Below are 18,248 nucleotides of genomic sequence, written 5' to 3' on the forward strand. Positions count from 1 at the left end.
TTAGATGGTGTCATTTTAAGAAATTATGGTTTAGATCCATCTCCCCTTTCCCCTTCCCTCGGCCTGCCCTGAGTTATTCCTGAGGAAGAAACCAATTAATAGTAGCTTGACTATTGTCATGCAGCCCCCGCGGTACATTGTAGCAATGCCTAATGGAGTTTTAATTTCCCCATGGTGAGTCAATATTTGCTTTAAGAAAGAAAAATGTCACCATAAACCACTGCCCCAAATGAATTTGGTGGCAGGGAGGGTGAGAGAGTCTTCTGTTTTAGGTAAACAGTGATGGAAAGTGGATACGTGGTGGGGGGGGCGGTCTCACTCCACAAACAGGGTCGCGTGTGGTTTTTGCGACTCCTTCAGGCGATGGCACTTATGAAATATTTTGCTTTGCAAATGCAGATAACTGTCAGAGACTCACCCACAGTTTAAAGGGCCTGAAACAGAGTCATGATAATAGAGAAGGGGGACAACTTATTCCAGCCTATTCATAACTTGTGGGGAGCAGGGAGGGGAGAAAACCATCAGGCCTCCCCCTTTGAAGACATTATGGAGCCTTTCTCATGTCCCCCCACTAGGGCTGTGTGTGGAAACCAAACCCTACTTTTTAAAAAACGGATTCGCCTCTTCGAGGACCGTGCGAGCAAATAAAGTTCCGCAATCCTCCCTCTCATAATAAGTCTGTCCAAAAATGATGTTGCGCCTTCCATTGAAAGATAGTTTCATTTCCCTACTCAAAATTGGTATGAAAAATTTGCCTTGCCAAATGAACATTGTATACTGAGCTTGTCAAATCCTTCCTCCTGACACAAATAAAAGATAACATTGGGTGGCAGCGTGTAAAACAGCCCTGACAAGATAGCAGAGGGAAGACAAAGAAATATACATATTTTGATTCTGTTTTAGCAGCTGGGGTTGGGGGGAGATGCCGGGCGGGCTGACTGGCCAGCTTGTGAATGCTTCAGGTAAGATCGGTGGAACAAGTCACTTTCATGTCGATTTTCAATGGTATAATGACCCTGTTTCCAATTAGCCAAAACATGACAAAATTTCAACTTTTATGGCGGCAAAAGCTGCCAGGGAGAAGACCGCCTGACTGACAACGCTCCTCATTCAAAAGTTTATGGGTGCACCGCGGGGCTGTAATTACCGGCTCCAACACAGCGGGAAATTATTCCTCGCGTGTTTAAAAATAAATAAGGTAAATGATCACCCTTTCATTAGATCTGTACTCACACCGTATAAGTGACTTTTTTTTCCTATTAAAATTGTTGATTGAAGGCCGTTAGCTGTTTATCAGCTCAAAATTACATTTCTGCTCTCTCAGGGGCTGCTTGGCGCTAAGAATCACACTCGGCGCCTAGTTAGGAACAAGAAAAGACTCCTAAAACTGCAATTTCAGGGGGGAAAAAAACACAAGCAAGAAACCCAGATTGTACCTCTGAGTCCCCAAAGGCATCATGCTTCTTTGTTCTGCTAAGAATAATTAACCTCAATCTCGGCTCTAGGTCCCTAGATTGATTATCATAGTCATTTAAATACTGTAATCTCATTTTCAGCATTGGGGGGAGGAGGGGGGGGAAGAGGGGGAGCGAGGCTAGAGAGAGAAAGAGAGCAAGGCTGGGAGGGAAGGAGAAAACAGAATAAATTATCTGACAAAGGGAAGCGGGCCTTTCTGCTCACAGAGCCTATTTCGGATCCTTCCACTTGATTGGAAGAGTTGATGAAGTTTAAATGAAGCAGAATTAGAACCTCAGGCCGCTGAGTATTGACGCCCGCTGGCGAGAATGTGCAATTCAATAGCCCGGCTTCGGTGGGAAACAAGAGAGAGACCTAAATGGTGTAATCTTCAATCGAATCGAACATCCACACTGACAAGGCAAGGTAATGAGTTAGGCCAGATCAGGCCTGTTGGTTAAAGAAATTAATCCCTCCCGCCGCCCTGAAGGGCTTTGATGCCTATTGTGTGGGCCCCTGCCCAGTCTATCTAAATGCTAACTAACGGGGAGGGTGAGCGGACTGTGCTTTTCATTGCTGCCTCTAATCTGATAACAATTTGCTCTCCCTGATTAGGGAGGCGGGGAGGGGGCGGGGGCAATGAGTGGGAGCGGAGGAGGGGCACCTTCGCCTTGAAGGAGGGGAGGCCACCCGATGGCAATGGTGTCCCCAGCCTCGAAAGCTCCCTGGCCTGGACGCATACAGTTGGAACAAGCTCAACTCCAGACTTCCATGGGAAACCGGCTGTCCCCACGACTTTTCTCTTTAGGTCCCGTCTCTCCTTGATTGAAACCTGTCCTTCACCCGAAGTGCAGGCTCCCTACGTCCCAATCAGGCGCCGCATCCATCAGGCCCACCCAGACTTTCCCTGCAAACACACCCACTCCCGAGGCATCCCATGTCTCCCCTCCTCCGGCTGTTTCTACAGCTGAAAGGATTCGCCTTCCTCCCGGCCCCCCGCTGAGCGCGGCCCAGCCCAGAGGGTGCTCCAGGCCTGCGACCAAACCAACTCAGTGAAGGGTCCCCTGCACCTTCCTGGGTTCAGTCTCGCGCAGCCACCTGCTGGCGTGGGTGCAGGTGCTCATCGGGATGACGCTTCTCAAGGACAGAAAGCACGCCCGTGGATGGTGCGGACCCTTCGGATCGATGCAGATTTGACGATGACCATGAACGGGATTCTTCTCTCCATCGGGACCAAGGGGCGCCTGGGGTAATGGGCAGCGTGGCAGGACACAGGAGGACCATGACAAGCCTCGGACTCCCTGCTCCCGCTGCGTGCCCTCGGCCATGCCCCCCAGTAACCATAGCGCCCCCGTGGAGTCTGTCTGAGCTCCAAAGTTCGGTGACCTTGCAGAGCCGTGTGTGTAAGAGGCTGGCATTTGGCAGGTACTCAACAAACTGTGGCATGACGGTCACCAAGTTCTGATTTGTGCAACGTTCAGGCCATGAGCTGTGGAGACACAGCCCTGGCTCGAAGCCCGGCTCCTCCTCGAATTGACTGGATGACTGCGGGCCACTCGTGTAACCTCTTGAAGCCTCAGTTTCCCCATCTGTAAAATGGGATGACAGCAACCCCGTCTCCTAGGACTGTTGGAAAGAGTGCAAGGAGCTGGTGGCTGAGAAGGGTCCCTGGCACACGGTGGGCTCCGCGGGGGGGGGGGGGGGGGGGCAGCTGCCGTCAGCCGGCACAGCCGAGGGGGCAGCTGCCCAAAGGGCTGCACCCAGAAGCTTCCTGGGAACCCAGACGCCGGGCCTTAGCCTCCTCACGCTCCCAGGAGGAGTCAGGCCTGCAAGCATCCTGCCGGGCGATTCAGGGGCGATCCGCAGAAAGAAGCAAGCAGCCGCCTAAGGAAAGAGCCTCCAGAAACGCCAGGCAGGCGCATTTCTTTTAGAAGGGAAGTTTTTGAAAGACTTGCTCAAACCTCCGAATTTATGCCCACTGGGCGCCTACAGAGAGAGCAAAGTCTTCGGTGACAGTTTATGAAGGTTCTAGAGGCAGCGTGAAGCCTGGCACTGGCCCCTGGGGGGCCTTCGGTGTCACGCCAGCAGGTTCCCTCAAGGGCTTGGTGGAAGCGGCGGTGACAGACTGGGGAGGGGACCTATTTAACTTGCAAAAGGCAAACAAATCGCGGCCCTGGCCGTCGCCACGCATCCACAGGTGACGCCTGGTTAAGGGCCGCGTTGATGCGACCGTTCCAGCAGCTTCCACGGTGGAGGGTGCCCACGGCTTCCCCCAGTAACCACAGCACCCCCGCGGGGCTCACCCCTGTGATGGGCCATGTCCCCATCAGCGCTGACCCTGCTGTTGATTGGTGGGCCCGCCTCTCAGCGCAGAGAGCTGTTTTCTGTTCCGTTTATTGCCACTCACTTTGGCCCCTGCGGTTCTCACGGCCACGGAGGTCCTGCCAGATCCGGCTCCCTCCCTGCCCAGCCTCCCCTCAGCACCTGCCTCCCCGATGCCCCACCGCAGCCTCCAAAGTTGCAAGTTCCTTTCTACCATAGAGGCCCAAAACCTCTTCTTTTGCCGGGAATGGTCTACACTGGCTGCCCACCCAAACAAGGGACACACGCACGTACACTCGGCCCCCAGGGCCTCGTAACTGACCGAGTCTGCTCCTCTAGATCGAGCTAAACTGTCCTGTCATCAGTAGAACCTCCTTGGCCTCCTGGCTCACCCCCGTTAGCACCCTGGCCGCCTGGCTCACCCCCATTAGCACCCTGGCCTCCTGTGCAGTTAGTTCTACGTGAGGGGCAGCTGCCTCCCTGTCTGTCTCCAGCAGGGGCCTGGCCAGCCGCTGACCACCCGTCCTGCCCACCGTCGTGCCCTCAGGGCCGGACTGGCACCTAACGGCCCCTCCATAAACATTTTGCAGATGGTCGAATGGACAAATGGAAGGTAGGTGGAGGGTAATGGTCAGAAAACCCATTCGGGTGTGTAGGCCCCGAGGACTAGGTTCCCCCAAGGTTTTGACGTCACCAGGAGCATGTGGGAGACCGTGCGTTGGTGGCTGTGGTCCTGGGCCCGGTGTGGCTGGTCCAGGAGAAGTGTGCAGTGCCTAGAGAATGAATGAATGCGAGAACAAATGACATGTAATCTGGCAAGGACCCGACGACGCTCGGATCTGGTCATCGGGGCAGTCCCCCCACCCTGGGGCCCCTCCAACATACCTTCCCTCTTCCTACAACGCAGCCCTCCCCCAAAGCTGGTTTGCCCTGAAGCTTCCTGGCACATGGCCTCATCCAAGACCTTGCATTTAATTTCCAACATTATTTATTTGTTTATTTTTATTTTGAGAGAGAGAGAGAGAGAGTGCGAGCATGAGTGGGGGAGGGGCAGAGAGAGAGAGGGAGACAGAATTCCAAGCAGGCTCCACGCTGTCAGCACAGAGCCCGAAGTGGAGCTAGAACTCACGAACCATGAGATCATGACCTGAGCCAAAGACAGATTCTTAACTGAGCTCCCCAGGCGCCCCCACTTATCTGCCTCTTTTTTTTTAATTTTTTAATTAGCTTTTTTTTTTGAGAGAGAGAGACAGACAGAGCACAAGCACGGCACAGGCAGAGGGAGAGAGAGAGGGAGACCCAGAATTTGAAGCAGGCTCGAGGCTCCGAGCGGTCAGCATAGAGCCGGATGTGGGACTCGAACTCACAAACCGCAAGATCATGACCTGAGCTGAAGTCGGATGCCTAACCAACTGAGCCCCCCAGGCACCCCCACTTATCTGCTTCTTAAAGAGGGATCCCAGGGGCGCCTGGGAGGCTCAGTTGGTTAAGCAACTGACTTCGGCTCAGGTCAGATCTCACGTTCGTGGGTTCGAGCCCCACGTCAGGCTCTGTGCTGACAGCTAGCTCAGAGCCTGGAGCTGCTTTGGATTCTGCGTCTCCCTCTCTCTCTGCCCCTCCCCAGCTCATGCTCTGTCTCTCTCTGTCTCTCAATAATAAATGTTTTTTTTAATTTAAAAAAAGTGATGAATGGCAAAATGATAAAATGTTAAGGGAAGTAGGTATGTTTAAAAAAAATAAAATTTTAAAAAAAAGGGATCCCCAAACCGCATAGGCTGCAGGCCATGCAAACCCTGGAACAAACCCTGGGTCCGCCCATGGCCCTGCCCCCACTCCAGCTCCCAATCCTGGTGTTAGGATTTGGCTCAAGCCATGCGGCCTGCGCATGCGCGTGCTCCCTGCGCCGCCCCCCCCCCAAGCCGGGCGCTGCCCTGGGCCCCGAGCAAGCGTCCCGTCTGTCCAGGTAGCTGTCACTTGTACCCGTCCCACTCCACTGTTTGTTTGTATGGCTTTTCCACTCACTAGATTAGAAGCTATCTGAGGGCAAAGCCCATATCCAGGTCAGCTCACCCCCATGTCCTGGGTGCCCAGCTCTGGGCCTGGGGCGCCTCAGGTCCTCAAAAGTGTCCCTTAATTAGAGCAGTGAGTGAATGATGCGTGTCCCGCTCCTGTCCTGATAGTGTTCACGGGATCGGTTGTTCGTTCTTATTGAAGACACTTTGCCCATTTCAGACTCTGTCAGTGCCTTTGCGCAGACCAGCCCGCCTCCGGGTGGCCCTCCTCTCCCATTGCCCGCCGGCATCGGGCCTGGGCCACGGCCCTGGGCCAGATGCAGGGCTCTGAGCGCTGCCCTGGCGCTCCTACACGGCTCCTGCCTGCCCCCCGAAATATGGCCCGTCTGGCCCCTCCTCACCCTTCCTTTGCCTTTAGTGACTTTTACTATGGGCTGCAGCCTGCAGCGCCCGGCTCTCCCCTGCGGCAGACCGACTTCTTGGAAATGCATCCTCAAACTGCCTGTGTCTCCACCAGTGCCTTGCACACTTGCAGGGACTTACTAAGTATTCGCTCAGTGACGGATGGGTCCGTTAACAATCTCAAATGCATACTAGAAAATAAACAAAGAAGCAAGCAAACAAACAAGCAAGCCAATGGCTCTTTTCTGAAAGATATGCTGGGGGGCGGAGGGGTGATGTGAAGGGAGTGGTCCGTAACGGGGACAGGAAGGCGGCACTTTAATGTGGCGAGACAGACAGACTCACTTCCGCGCACTAATGTTGCCCAACCAAGCTGCCAGTGAATTTTCTTTTTTTTAATTGTTTATTGCCAAGTTGGTTTCTATATAACACCCAGTGCTCTTCCCCACAAGTGCCCTCCTCCATGCCCATCACCCCCTCCCCTTTCCTCCTCCCTCTTCAGCCTTCAGTTCATTTTCAGTAGTCACAAGTCTCCCATGATTTGCCTCCCTCCTTCTCACTTCCTTTCCCCAGCTTCCCCTTCCCATGGTCCTTTGTTAGGTTTCTCCTGATAGACCTATGAGTGCAAACATATGGTATCTGTCCTTCTCCGCCTGACTTATTGCCAGAGAATTTTCTAATTTCCTCCACTGAAACACTATAGCCTAAAGATCCCCTTTCTCGGGTGACTGGCAGGCTCAGTTGGTGGGGCTTGCAACTCTTGAGCTTGGGGTTGTGAGTTTGAACCCTACGTTGGGTGCAAAGATTACTTAACAATAAAAGCTAAAAAAAGAGGGGAGGTGCCTAAGTGGCTCAGTTGGTTAAACATCTGACTTCGGCTCAGGTCATGATCTTACAGTTCGTGAGTTCGAGCCCCGTATTGGGCTCTGTGCTGACAGCTCAGAGCCTAGAGCCTGCTTTGGATTCCATGTCTCCCTCCCTCTCTGCCCCTCCCCTGCTCACACTCAGTCTCTCTCTCTCTCTCTCAAAAATAAACATTAAAAGAACAAATAAATAATCTTAAAAAAAAAAAGAGAGATCGCCTCTCTCAACGTGTCCTTGGGGCCCCCTGCCGGGGGGGGGGTGGGAGGGTTGAGCTGTGACATCTAAACTCACTAGGGACATTCCTCCGGTACTGGGATGCAGCTGAGACATAATGATCGGCCATCTAGCCGAGCTGTAGCCTTTCCCTAACACTGGGCCCTGGAATGTAAGCCTTTCTGGATCTCTACTTTCATCCCTCTGAACAAACACAAAAGATTCGGATCCACACAAAGAAATTTCTTGTGCGTGCTTCTGGGCTCATTGGTCTCCCAAATATGTATTGTTTGATTCATATAAAAGATCAAAAATCCTCCTTTGGGGGCCCATTATGTGTTTCCCACAACGCCTTTGGCCAGCCACGCGCCACCCCACCCCTACGCCACTTGTGTGGACCTGTCTGCTCCTTGACCCGCACGAGTCCGTCTCTTGACTGACCACTGATGTGCCTGTAAACGATCGGGCGGAAAAATACAGCTGATTTCTTTATAAAGCACATCGACTTGCTTCCCCAGAATGAGAGCGGAAGGCCGATGCCGGGGCTCTGGCCGCCGTGAGCTTACTCTCTGGGGTGCCGGATCAATTCCGTTTAAAATCCTACGTGACTTCTGGGGCGCCTGGGTGGCTCAGGCGGTTAAGTCCCGACTCTTGATTTCGGTTCAGGTCATGATCTCACGGTTCGTGGATCGAGACCCAAGTTGGGCTCTGTGCTGAGAGCGTGGAGGCTGGTTGGGGTTCTTTCTCTCTCTCTCTGCTGCTTCTCCTGCTCGTACTCACTCTTTGCCTCAAAACAAAAAAATAAACATTTTTTTTTAAATCCCACATGAGTTCATGCTGAGAAAAACCAAACCAGGGGCGCCTGGGTGGCTCAGTTGGTGAAGCGTCCGACTCAGATTATGATCTTGTGGTTCGTGAGTTCAAGCCCCGCATCAGACTCTGTGCTGACAGCTCAGAGCCTGTTTCAGATTCTGTCTCTCTCGCTCTCTGCCCCTCCCCCACTCGCACTCTGTCTCTCTCTTTCTCTCAAAAATAAATAAACACTAAAGAAAAATTTTTTAAAAAGAAAAACCAGACCACATCCAAGCCTTTGGAAGGAATGTAGCAGGAAAGCAAAGCTTGCCTGGCGGCCCATGATTACTCAACAGAACGGCCCTCACACTAATTAGTTCATCTGATGAACTATTGAGCCACTCTGTATAGAGTTTCTGGAAATGCTTTTTATTGTTTTAAACTACAATGTGGGTGAGGCTGGAGATAGACAAGCCCTAGACAAAAGCCAGCGAACTCTTGGAAGCTGTCACCTAGAGAAAGGAAGTGGATTCCAAAGGGGGAGGGAATCTAAATTTGCCATTAAATGTGGTGGGAGGGGAAAACAGAGGCAAATGATGGAGGGAGGAGCAATTATAATGGAAGGCTCTCATTCTACAGCCTTTGCGCTCCTGCCACGAGCCCCTGGGCCCTGGGGGGGCTAACCGTGGGTGTTCCACGGGCGTTTGGTCTCTGATAAAGGGCTCCTCAGCCTCAGCCCCGCTGACGTTTGGGACCAGATTATTCCCCAATGCAGGGGCCGGAGGGCACTGAGGGGCTGAGCGGTGTCCCCTAGCTTTTGCCCCCTAGATGCCAGCAGCACCCCTCAGCCCAGCTGTGATTTTCTTCTGAGATCAATTTCAGCTTTACTTTAAATTTGTATTTATTCATCTGTTTGCAAAAAGTGTGCCTGTCCCTAACGTTACTAAATGTTCACTTTAATCTTAAAGTAGTACATAAAAATAAACAATTCAAGCTTCTACATATTTTATTGTTACTGAGCCTCCATAGAACTTGTGTGCACACTTCAGGTTCCCCAGCTCAAATAAATCTCCACGCACAAACTAAGCTACTCAGAACTGCTCACGTCAGCAAACACCCAAAATGCATTAATGAGAAACCTCATATAATGGTTTTAGAAATCAAGCTGTAGAACTAACCTTTTATAATTCAGCTAAGTCGTTGCACCCACCCTTTCATATGCATTCACGGGCTAAAGACTTCCAACAACAGATCTCAGACTTGGCACAAAGGCATTTCAAAAGAAAAAAAAAAAAAAACATTTCAAAGGGAAAAAAAACATCTGGCCCAGACATGAGCAGATGTTCTTTGGGGAGCAAAAGCGCCTCCTTCAGCTGAGGACCACTGGTCTGATTCTAGAACGTCATCATGTCTTCCGGAAGATAGTGTCTCATTCATATCACTCTCCATTGCATCCTTGACAAGTAGGCAAGGTAGGTATGAGCACTCATACTTTACAGATGAGGAAACTGAGGCTCAGGAACTAAGTCACTTGCCCAAGGACCTACAGGAGAGCTAGAAACCGGATTGTTCACCACCCATCAGCCCCAGGGCCCGCAGCTGCAAGAAACTTGAGATGGGTGAGGTCATTTTTCTTTCATTGAAGTATAGTTGACACACAATATTAAATTTGTTTAATTTTATTTACAGAGACAGAGTGTGAGTAGGGGAGGGGCAGAGAGAGAGGGAGACACAGAACCCGAGCTGTCAGCACAGAGCCCGACGCGGGGCTCCAACTCACAAACTGTGAGATCATGACCTGAGACGCCCCTGACGCGTACAGCATAGTGACTTGACCATCATGTACAGAACCAAATTCTCACCACGGCAGGTGCAGTTACCCTCTGTGGGCTCCACTGTCTTCAACAAGAGGACTAAGCGGGAAGAAATAGCCCATGGGTGGATTTGTTTCGTTATGAATGTATTTTATAAGTTCAGATTTACAACATGTACTTAAGGGCAATTGATGGGAACACGAAGGTTGTTTGGAGAGGCATAAATATTTGGAGTCAGAATAACGGGAAAGTAACAAAAGGGCGCACGCTCCCGGTCCCTGCACACCTGTGTGATCTCACTGAATCCTCACGACACCCCTATGGCCAGGTGCCAACTACTATCACCCATTTTACAGATGGGAGACTGAGGCTCAAAGGTAAGGAAGTTCACAGGTGGCACAGGGAGAAAGTGGCTGAGACCGAGCTCCTTCCTCGGATCTCTGGGTCCAGAGCCTGCTGTCTGCTCCGCTATGCGGTCTTCCTGTCTAGGCAGTGGCTACAGTTTTGTGCTGTGTGTGTGTGTGTGTGTGTGTGTGTGTGTGTGTGTGGTTGTATGAAAACAATAGCTCCAGCCTGGGATTGTTTGACAGTCCTCACTGATTCAGGAGCTTGAAAGGAGAGTTAAGGAGCAATTTTGTCAAGAGTTGAATTGTTACCAATGACAACAAATGCTCTCATTTTTTGTTTAACAAATACAAAGTCAGACAAGAAGCACACAACAGTTACAACATACACTAAAATCAACCAAACTGCAGGGTGATTATGACTCTGTTGTGCATTTGCCGGTTTCTGCCAGGCCAGCCAAGAGGTCCTGAGCGGGAGCAGTGGCCCGGCTGATGGGTCCGATGACGAGCAGGGCCCGGCTTCCAGGGGCCGTGGCTGAGTGCTGTGTACACCGTCCTACACAAGTGGATTGGCCCTGCTGGAGAGTCCAGGAGGATCTGCGCTTGGTTACGATGCTCCGTATCTGTGACACATCCACCAGGGTTCCAGCGCGGACACAGAACTGATTCCCCCCCACACACACTTCAGTAGCTAATGAGTGGTCTCCATTGTTGCATTTCATATAGAACACATTTTTCTGAGTGTCTTCAGTTTCTTAAATTGTACTTTTTAAGCAGTTAAACATGTATTTCCTTTTTTTAAATTTATTCACTTATGATTTTTGATAGGGAGAGAGAGAGAGAGAGAGCACAAGCAGGGGAGAGGGAGATACAGAATCTGAAGCGGGCTCCAGGCTTCAAGTTGTCCGCACAGAGCCCGACACAGGGCTCAAACTCCCTGACTGTGAGATCATGACCTGAGCTGAAGTTGGACGCTTAACCAGCTGAGCCACCCAGGCGCCCCCAAAGATGCATTTTCTTAAAAAAAGCAGGACCTTGACCTTTTACGGGGACTTCTATGCTTTGAGAGGCCACTGAACAGCTTGAAAACCACTGCAATAGAAAACAGGGATTTGAAATTGTGTCTGCCAGCTGTAAATCAAGAACTTTGTCTTTCAAACAAAGGAGCAGCAGCCTTAATTACACAATGAACGACACTTGAGTCTGGAAGTTTCTGGAAGATACCGGAAGCCACTGCTGCCATGTTCACCCTAGACTCAGAATTCATGCTGGGGGAATGGCCTTTCCACCGCGCTGCAGTGTTCTGAGGGCCACGTTACCAGAATGTAGCTTTGTCCAAACCTGAGAAACCCGGATTCCGAGGTCTATCTGCATTAATGTGTTAGAACCAAAGCACTCCTTTTCCAGACGGACAGAGGAAGGCAGGCTCCTCCATCTGGGCAGCAGCCCCTGACGGTGGTGAAAAGCCTAGGAAGGAGGAACTTGGCTTTCTGAAAAGACCACGGGTTTGGCCAGAGATTGGTTCACTACTTCAGCTCCTGCTCACCAGACAGTGTGATGGGCACTGGGAAGGCGGAAGCTCTTAAAAAGAAAAAAGTATAAAGGACCAAGAGAAAGAGAGAAACCCCCGGCATACGCTAGAGAAGTGAAGCCTACCACTGGCCAGCCGAGAGGGGCCATGAGGATGAGCTCCGTTTCCATCCCCCCCTCCACAATATTTTGTTTTCCTGTTACATCCTAATTAAATGTAAAAGGATTTGAGTGATCAGAGGTATATTCTCTTCAACAGATAAAGCCGGATGTAACATTGTCAGGTTTTACTCAAACGTGATAAAAATACTGACTCACGCCAGGATATTTGTGCAACGGTGTGCTTGTCGGCCTGTCTTCCCCGCACTTGTCTCTAAGCATTTATGCTCGCCAGCATCAATATTTATCAGAGATGTTAAGCCATTAGCGGGCATGGTGTGGTTGCCTAATTTTGTAGATCATCCAATCTGAACACACTGGTTCTCCACGAATGCTTCCCCGGCAGCGGTGCCTGGTCTCATAAACCAGAACTCTTACTTGGGGAAGAAACCTTGGAACACGTAGGATCTAAAGAAGGTGAGATCATTTGGCCCCAGAGGGCTGAATTTTTCCTAGTCCACCCCTGATCAGAATCTAACTCTCCATTTGAAACTTACACGTCACTTGAAACTTACAAAGAGTGATGCCCTGATTTTGCTCATCCTGTTACACACGCGTGTGCCTGTGTGTGCACACACACGCAGCAATTAACTGCCAATTTCCTGAGACCCTGCTTTAAGGCAGGGGCTGCGCTAAGCAACATATCCATACACGCTCCATCCCCCCAGCTCACTCATTAACTCTCCGTGTGGCTGGTGGGCAGGGCAAGGGTGGAGTTCTGAACTTGTTTCTGTGCCCGCTCGAGGCCGCTTAGGAGGGTGCTGATCACTTAGTGAATGTTCCATAAACGCTTCCTGGCTGGCAACAAATCCTGAGAAATCAGGTGAGCTCACATGGGAAGGAATGTTGAGGAAAATGACACTGGAATCAGGTTCGTTGCTGAACATCGGTCGACTGCCTGGTGTACGGATGTGACCAGTCTGGGCTGCCGTGAATTAGTTACGTAATGTGGCCCAAAGGGCCGGGGGCTGGAAGGCCAGAGACACGAACCTCACCCCACGTCTGTGACCAGGTCAGAGGGTACCTTGGATGAGTCTCTTTCTCTCTCTGGGACTTAACATCCATCCTCAAAAAAAAAAAGGTGTTTTTTTTTGTTTTGGACTGGATGTCTGTAAGCCTCCCTCTAGCCCCAAATGATGTGATTTTATGACTCTATTTTACAAACACATGCGCTTCTTATTTGTGACACAAACCTCCCAGAAAAACAAAGTCAGTAATAAATTATGAAAAAATCGGGTGCCATGATCATTTGCACTTTCTAAGGGCGCTCGACTCAATAAATTCCACCCCTGTGCCTTGCCTGCCTCTCCAGGGCGACGGAAGATTCCAGGCTGTCAGTGGAGCAAACCCAGCCGTCTCTCCTCATAATTGCATTGACAGGAAATCAGCTGAGTTCTCTTAGCAGTCAGGGTGCACCCTGACAAGTCCTGTGAAGGAGCCTGGAAGGCTATTGTAGTGGGGTTCTGTGTTGAGTCACAGGATTCTGGGGGAAACGGGAATCAAGCAGGAAGAAGCTTGGTTCTCTATTTAATTTTATTCTTCCAGGAGAGTCACATTTGAAGGAAGCCTGGCTAACTGCACGTCACTTTATACAATAGGGTAGAAGCCCTCTCTAATGGAAGATATTTACCTCTTTCTGTGGCCACGGAAAACACCCAGCTGATTCAATCAGTCCCACTAATAAGCAGTGCGCTTGATTTTAAATGAGGCAGGTAGTTGTTGAGCATTTGTAGGTAAAATGCCTGCTTGGATGTCTGCGCTTTTTCACTTTTCACTTGGTTACTGTGGCATCTTGCAGACATGTTCTTAAATAACTGATGCGTATACGTCTTGTAAATTCCATGGGTGTGAAATAGCAGCGTTGGGTTTGTTCAGGCAGTGTGTCTGCATTTTAAATTAAACAAATCCTGATCCTATTCACTGGAGAAAACAATTTGAGCAACAACGCCCCCCCAATATGGTGGAATTAACAACTATTTCTAAGGTTGTATATTTTTCAATAGAGATGCAACCTTCAGGTTCTCACTTAGACAAGACCCAAATATGCTTCTATTGCACTCATCCTCTTAAAGACACCGTTGGAAGAGGGCACCCCCACCTCTGCCACACATAAGAAGGCACACTCTCACGCGAGGGTCCGGACACGTGGGCCTGTGACTCTGACGTGCAGCAAAGAAGAAATCTACAAGTTGAGCCTCAACACGGCAACATCTTTTAAAAAATAACTTTTAAAGACTCCACCATCTTGAATACTTTCAGTTTCCTTAGCTCGAAAGCCAAAAATCCTAGATTTTTTTTCATAATTTAAATCCTGTTTAGGGGCACCTGGGTGGCTCAGTTGGTTAAGCGTCCGAGTTCGGCTTAGGTCATGATCTCACGGTTTGTGAGTTCAAGCCCCCATGTCGGGCTCTATGCCAACAGCTCGGAGCCTGGAGCTGCTTCAGATTCTTTGTCTCCCTCTCTCTCTGCCCCTCCCATGTTCATACTCTGTCTCTCTCTCTCTCTCTCAAAAATAAACAAACCATGGATCAAGAAGATGTGGTATATATATATACAATGGAACACTACATGGCAATGAGAAAAAATCAAATCTGGCCATTTGTAGCAAAATGGATGGACCTAGAGGGGTCATGCTAAGTGAAATAAGTCAGGCAGAGAAGGACAGACAACATATGTTGTCACTCATAGGTCTAACAGGAGAAACCTAACGGGACCATGGGAATGGGAAAGAGGGGAAAGAGTTGGGGAGAGGGAGTGAGGCAAATCATGAGACACTTTTGAATGTTGAGAACAAACTGAGGGCTGAAGAGGGAGGGGGAAGGGGAAGGGGGGATGATGGCCATGGAGAGGGGCACTTGTGGGGAAGAGCACTGGGTGTTGTATGGAAACCAACTTGGTAATAGACTATTGATAAAATAAATAAATTAATACACCATTAAAATAAATAAATTTTGTTTAAATAGAAGAAGCTGTTCGGAGTGGTAAGATAACGCTGGGCTGGGAGCCAGGGAACATAGCTTCTAAGCCAGGCTCCGCCAGCCCCTTGTGCAGAGCCCCCCATGCACGGCCCCAGCGTACCCAGTTATAAGGAAGGGCCTGGAAAAGGTTAACGGTCAAGGTTCCTCTTTGCTCACAAGGTCTCTGCAACTTTTACTTAGGTCGGGTTTTGGTCGAAAATCTTGGAGCGGTGGTAAATATTGAAATGTGGACCTAATCTTCACTGGTACAGGAAGTAGCCTGTACCCCAGTAAGAACCGGAGGGAGGAGAGTAAGAAGGACAGGCTAGCTGTCCCTGACCCCGAAGAGCCGGGCGCCACCAGGGGAGAGCGCCTGGACGTGACCCCCTGCTGCTTAGGCTCAGTCACACGGGCCAGGCGCCCCGCCCTTCCTCTCCTGCCTTGAAGACAGAACACCCAGCCGTGGGCCAGTCATCTCCTGACATTTTCCAACCCTGAAGTTCAGGTTCAGGAGGGAATCAGCGACTGGATTCGTTCCAGAAGCTGTTCAGCTACTGCCATCCAGAGGCCAAAATATTGTCCTTCTTGATAAACAGGAGAAGCAAACGGAACAGAAGGAGGGGAGATTTTTACTCATCTTCGGACATTCTATCTAGTACACACGCGTACGATATTCATATGTGCGTGTACTTATACACACATGCAGAAACCTGTAGGTATGTGTGTATATATGTGCATGCGTGCGCACGTACTGTGGGCCCTTGGGCAAGGCAGAGGGTTGGGGGTGCTGACTCCTGAACAGTCAAAGCTCGACTATAGCTTTTTTAAAAATAAGCTCCACACCCAACGTGGGGCTTGAGCTCATGGCCCGAGATCAAGAGTGGCGTGCTCTACCGACGGGGCCCACCAGGGGGACCACTGTAACGTCCGACTCCCCCCAAACCTAACGACTGAACAGCCTGCTGTTGGGCAGAAGTTTCATAGCCCCCGTCGACTAACACATATTCTCCAAGCTATATGCACGATATACTGTATTCTTACAATAAAGGAAGCTAGAGAAAGGAAAATGTTATTAAGAAAAGCATAAGGAAGAGGGGGAAACCCATTGACAGTACTGCGCTGTATTTTAAAATCTGCATACAACGGCGCAGGCATGAGATCAAATTTGCATCGTTCAAAAGTCAAGTCTATATAGCCTGGGGTGGGCATCACACGCTCCCTCGCCGTGTTGAACTCTCATAACTCCATAATGCCGTTTATTCTATATGTCAGGAGAAGGGGGCTGGCCCACCAGCACCGGCCTGGGTGCAAGCAGTGATCTTCCACGAAGCAGCTGATCAGAGGTGGAGACTTGATTCTCCCCTTGACCCCAGCATGGTGAGCCCCATGCGGCCGCTGAGATGGCTTGTCCCACCTAGAAGTAAGTTCAGGACCTTGTTCCACTTTGGGGGTGCTAAGAAAGGAAGCACATTACATGGAAGGGTGCCAGGATGATAAACCAGCTTTCTGCTCCTCCCCCGCAGCTCTGGAGAGGGTAGAGGGTGGCCCAGGAGCATAGTTTGGGGAGCGCAAGAGGAGAGGGGGCAGTGTCTTCAGATAGCAATGCAGTCAGCCTATTCTAGCACGGCGTTAACACAGCCCAGGTTCCCTGTACCAAAAAGCAGAAAACAACAGAAAAAACCTCTGGGCTCTAACAAGCTGCTGGCGCTCAGACACTTGGCTACTGAAGCCACGGTTACCGCCGGCGCCTGCCACCTCGGGCGCCCGGGGACTACGCGCATTTTTGAAAGCACACTGCCCTCCAGTGGCGCAAGAGAAACTTGCTCCCTGAGCAGCTCCGCGCCGTGCCCAACCTCAACTTGACTTTCCCTGTGGCCCCGGGAAGGCGCCGAGATGCCACTCCAGCGTTGTGTGATCCCCAGTCCCCAACCCTCTGAAGCGACGGAGCGTGCAATAGACGGGGAGGCGACCCAGTTAGAAACCGAGCCCCCCGGGGAAGATTTTCGCGCTCTTTTCTCCTACGGTTGTAATCCTGGGTAAGAGTATGATTGGGCGAAAATGAATTTGTAAAGTGATACTTCCAGGAGAGATACAGAACTCTCGCCGCGTAGTAGCAGCCCTGGCCTGCAGGGGAGAGGCGGGGAGGCAGCCTGGCAGGTGGCGAGTGAAAACATAGTCTAGGCGCGGGTTCCCTGCGCGTCACCCTTGGGTTCACAGGCAGACTCCCGGGTACGCAGCAGCAGCCCGCCTCGAGGGCTCACTGGCGGCCGGGCGCTGTGCCGGGGGTCCCGCTACCCCACTGACCTTCCCAATCGCTCCCTTTAAGGAGCGCCATTATCATCCCACTTTGAGGAAGAGGAAACTGAGGCGCAGAGAGGCGCCGCGACCTGCCCGGGACCGCACAGGGGTCCAGGCGTGCCTGGACCGGAGAGAGGGCTTCCAACACAGCGCTCGGACCCCGGCCGTGGGGCCAGGGCTCGGCGGTGGGGACGCCGGCAGCGTGGGTGCCCAGCGAGGGGGCGGGCGCGAACGGGGGTGCGGGGGGGCACCGCTCACCTTGACGATGAGCGGGTTCTGAAACATGGAATCCCTCACGACCCCCAGCCTCTCGTTCTCCATGCCCGGCCGGATGTCGGCCACGGTCAGGGGCCGCCGCGGGGGCGGGCAGATCTGGCTGACCGTGCGGCGCACCGGCTGCTTCTTCCGTCGCCCGGGGGACTGGCGGCGGCGCTGGGCCTCTGGCATCCTGAGGTCGCGGGGTGCCGACCCGCTAGCTGGGTCCGGCGCGCTTCCCTGGGGACTGGCGGGCGCGGACATCCGAGGGGCCGGATGGTAGTCCCGGACCGCACCACCCGGCCCCGGGGTGGCTCCCGGACGCCCGGGCCTCTCCGGAGCGGGGCGCACCCAGATCGCGCCGCCACCTCGCGCAAGGAGCTCTAAAGCCCTCTACAAGACCACCTGCCTCCTCAGACAGACTTGGGGGCACCGCGCTGCGGATTGGGAAAGGAGAGAAGATCAAGACCACCCCCTGGACGAAGAATGGAACGGCCTGTCTCCATGGCGACGGGACGCCAACGGCCCCGGAACTGCCTGGCTTGGTTTTCTTTCTGGAAACTATTGGTGGCCACCAAAGTGGGCCTGCCTAGAGTTTTCTTAAATAGATAGGAGAAAAACCCAAGAGTCGCCACTAGGTTGTGTTCAAAGCCATGGGACTCTAGAAGGCCATTTTTACTTGACTTCCAAGGCGAAGATACCTCCCTCCACCCTCCCCACTCCATTCACAGCTGGTTCCCATTCTCCTCCCCTTCACACACACACACACACACACACACACACACACACACACACACACACACAGAGGCATACAGCGCTAAGTTTTTCATG

The 18,248-nt window shown here is 51.6% G+C and overlaps 1 protein-coding gene across 3 annotated transcripts in view; it reads right to left on the minus strand.

The window, feature by feature from the left end:
- CFAP77 (cilia and flagella associated protein 77) overlaps positions 1 to 17,842 on the minus strand; it is a 129,868-nt gene extending 112,026 nt beyond the window's left edge. For 2 of the 3 annotated variants that reach the window (XR_003902124.1, XR_003902125.1), the window contains exon 1: positions 17,421 to 17,842. Coding sequence is in view for 1 of the 3 variants with exons in the window: in XM_029921040.1 (XP_029776900.1) it covers positions 17,421 to 17,681 (261 nt within the window). In the remaining 2 variants the exon portion in view is untranslated. The remainder of the gene's footprint in view (positions 1 to 17,420) is intronic. The other variant, XM_029921040.1, reaches the window with a different exon arrangement.
- Positions 17,843 to 18,248: the final 406 nt, after the last annotated feature.

Source organism: Suricata suricatta, chromosome 13 (genome assembly GCF_006229205.1).
Source record: "Suricata suricatta isolate VVHF042 chromosome 13, meerkat_22Aug2017_6uvM2_HiC, whole genome shotgun sequence".
Lineage (NCBI taxonomy): Eukaryota > Metazoa > Chordata > Mammalia > Carnivora > Herpestidae > Suricata > Suricata suricatta.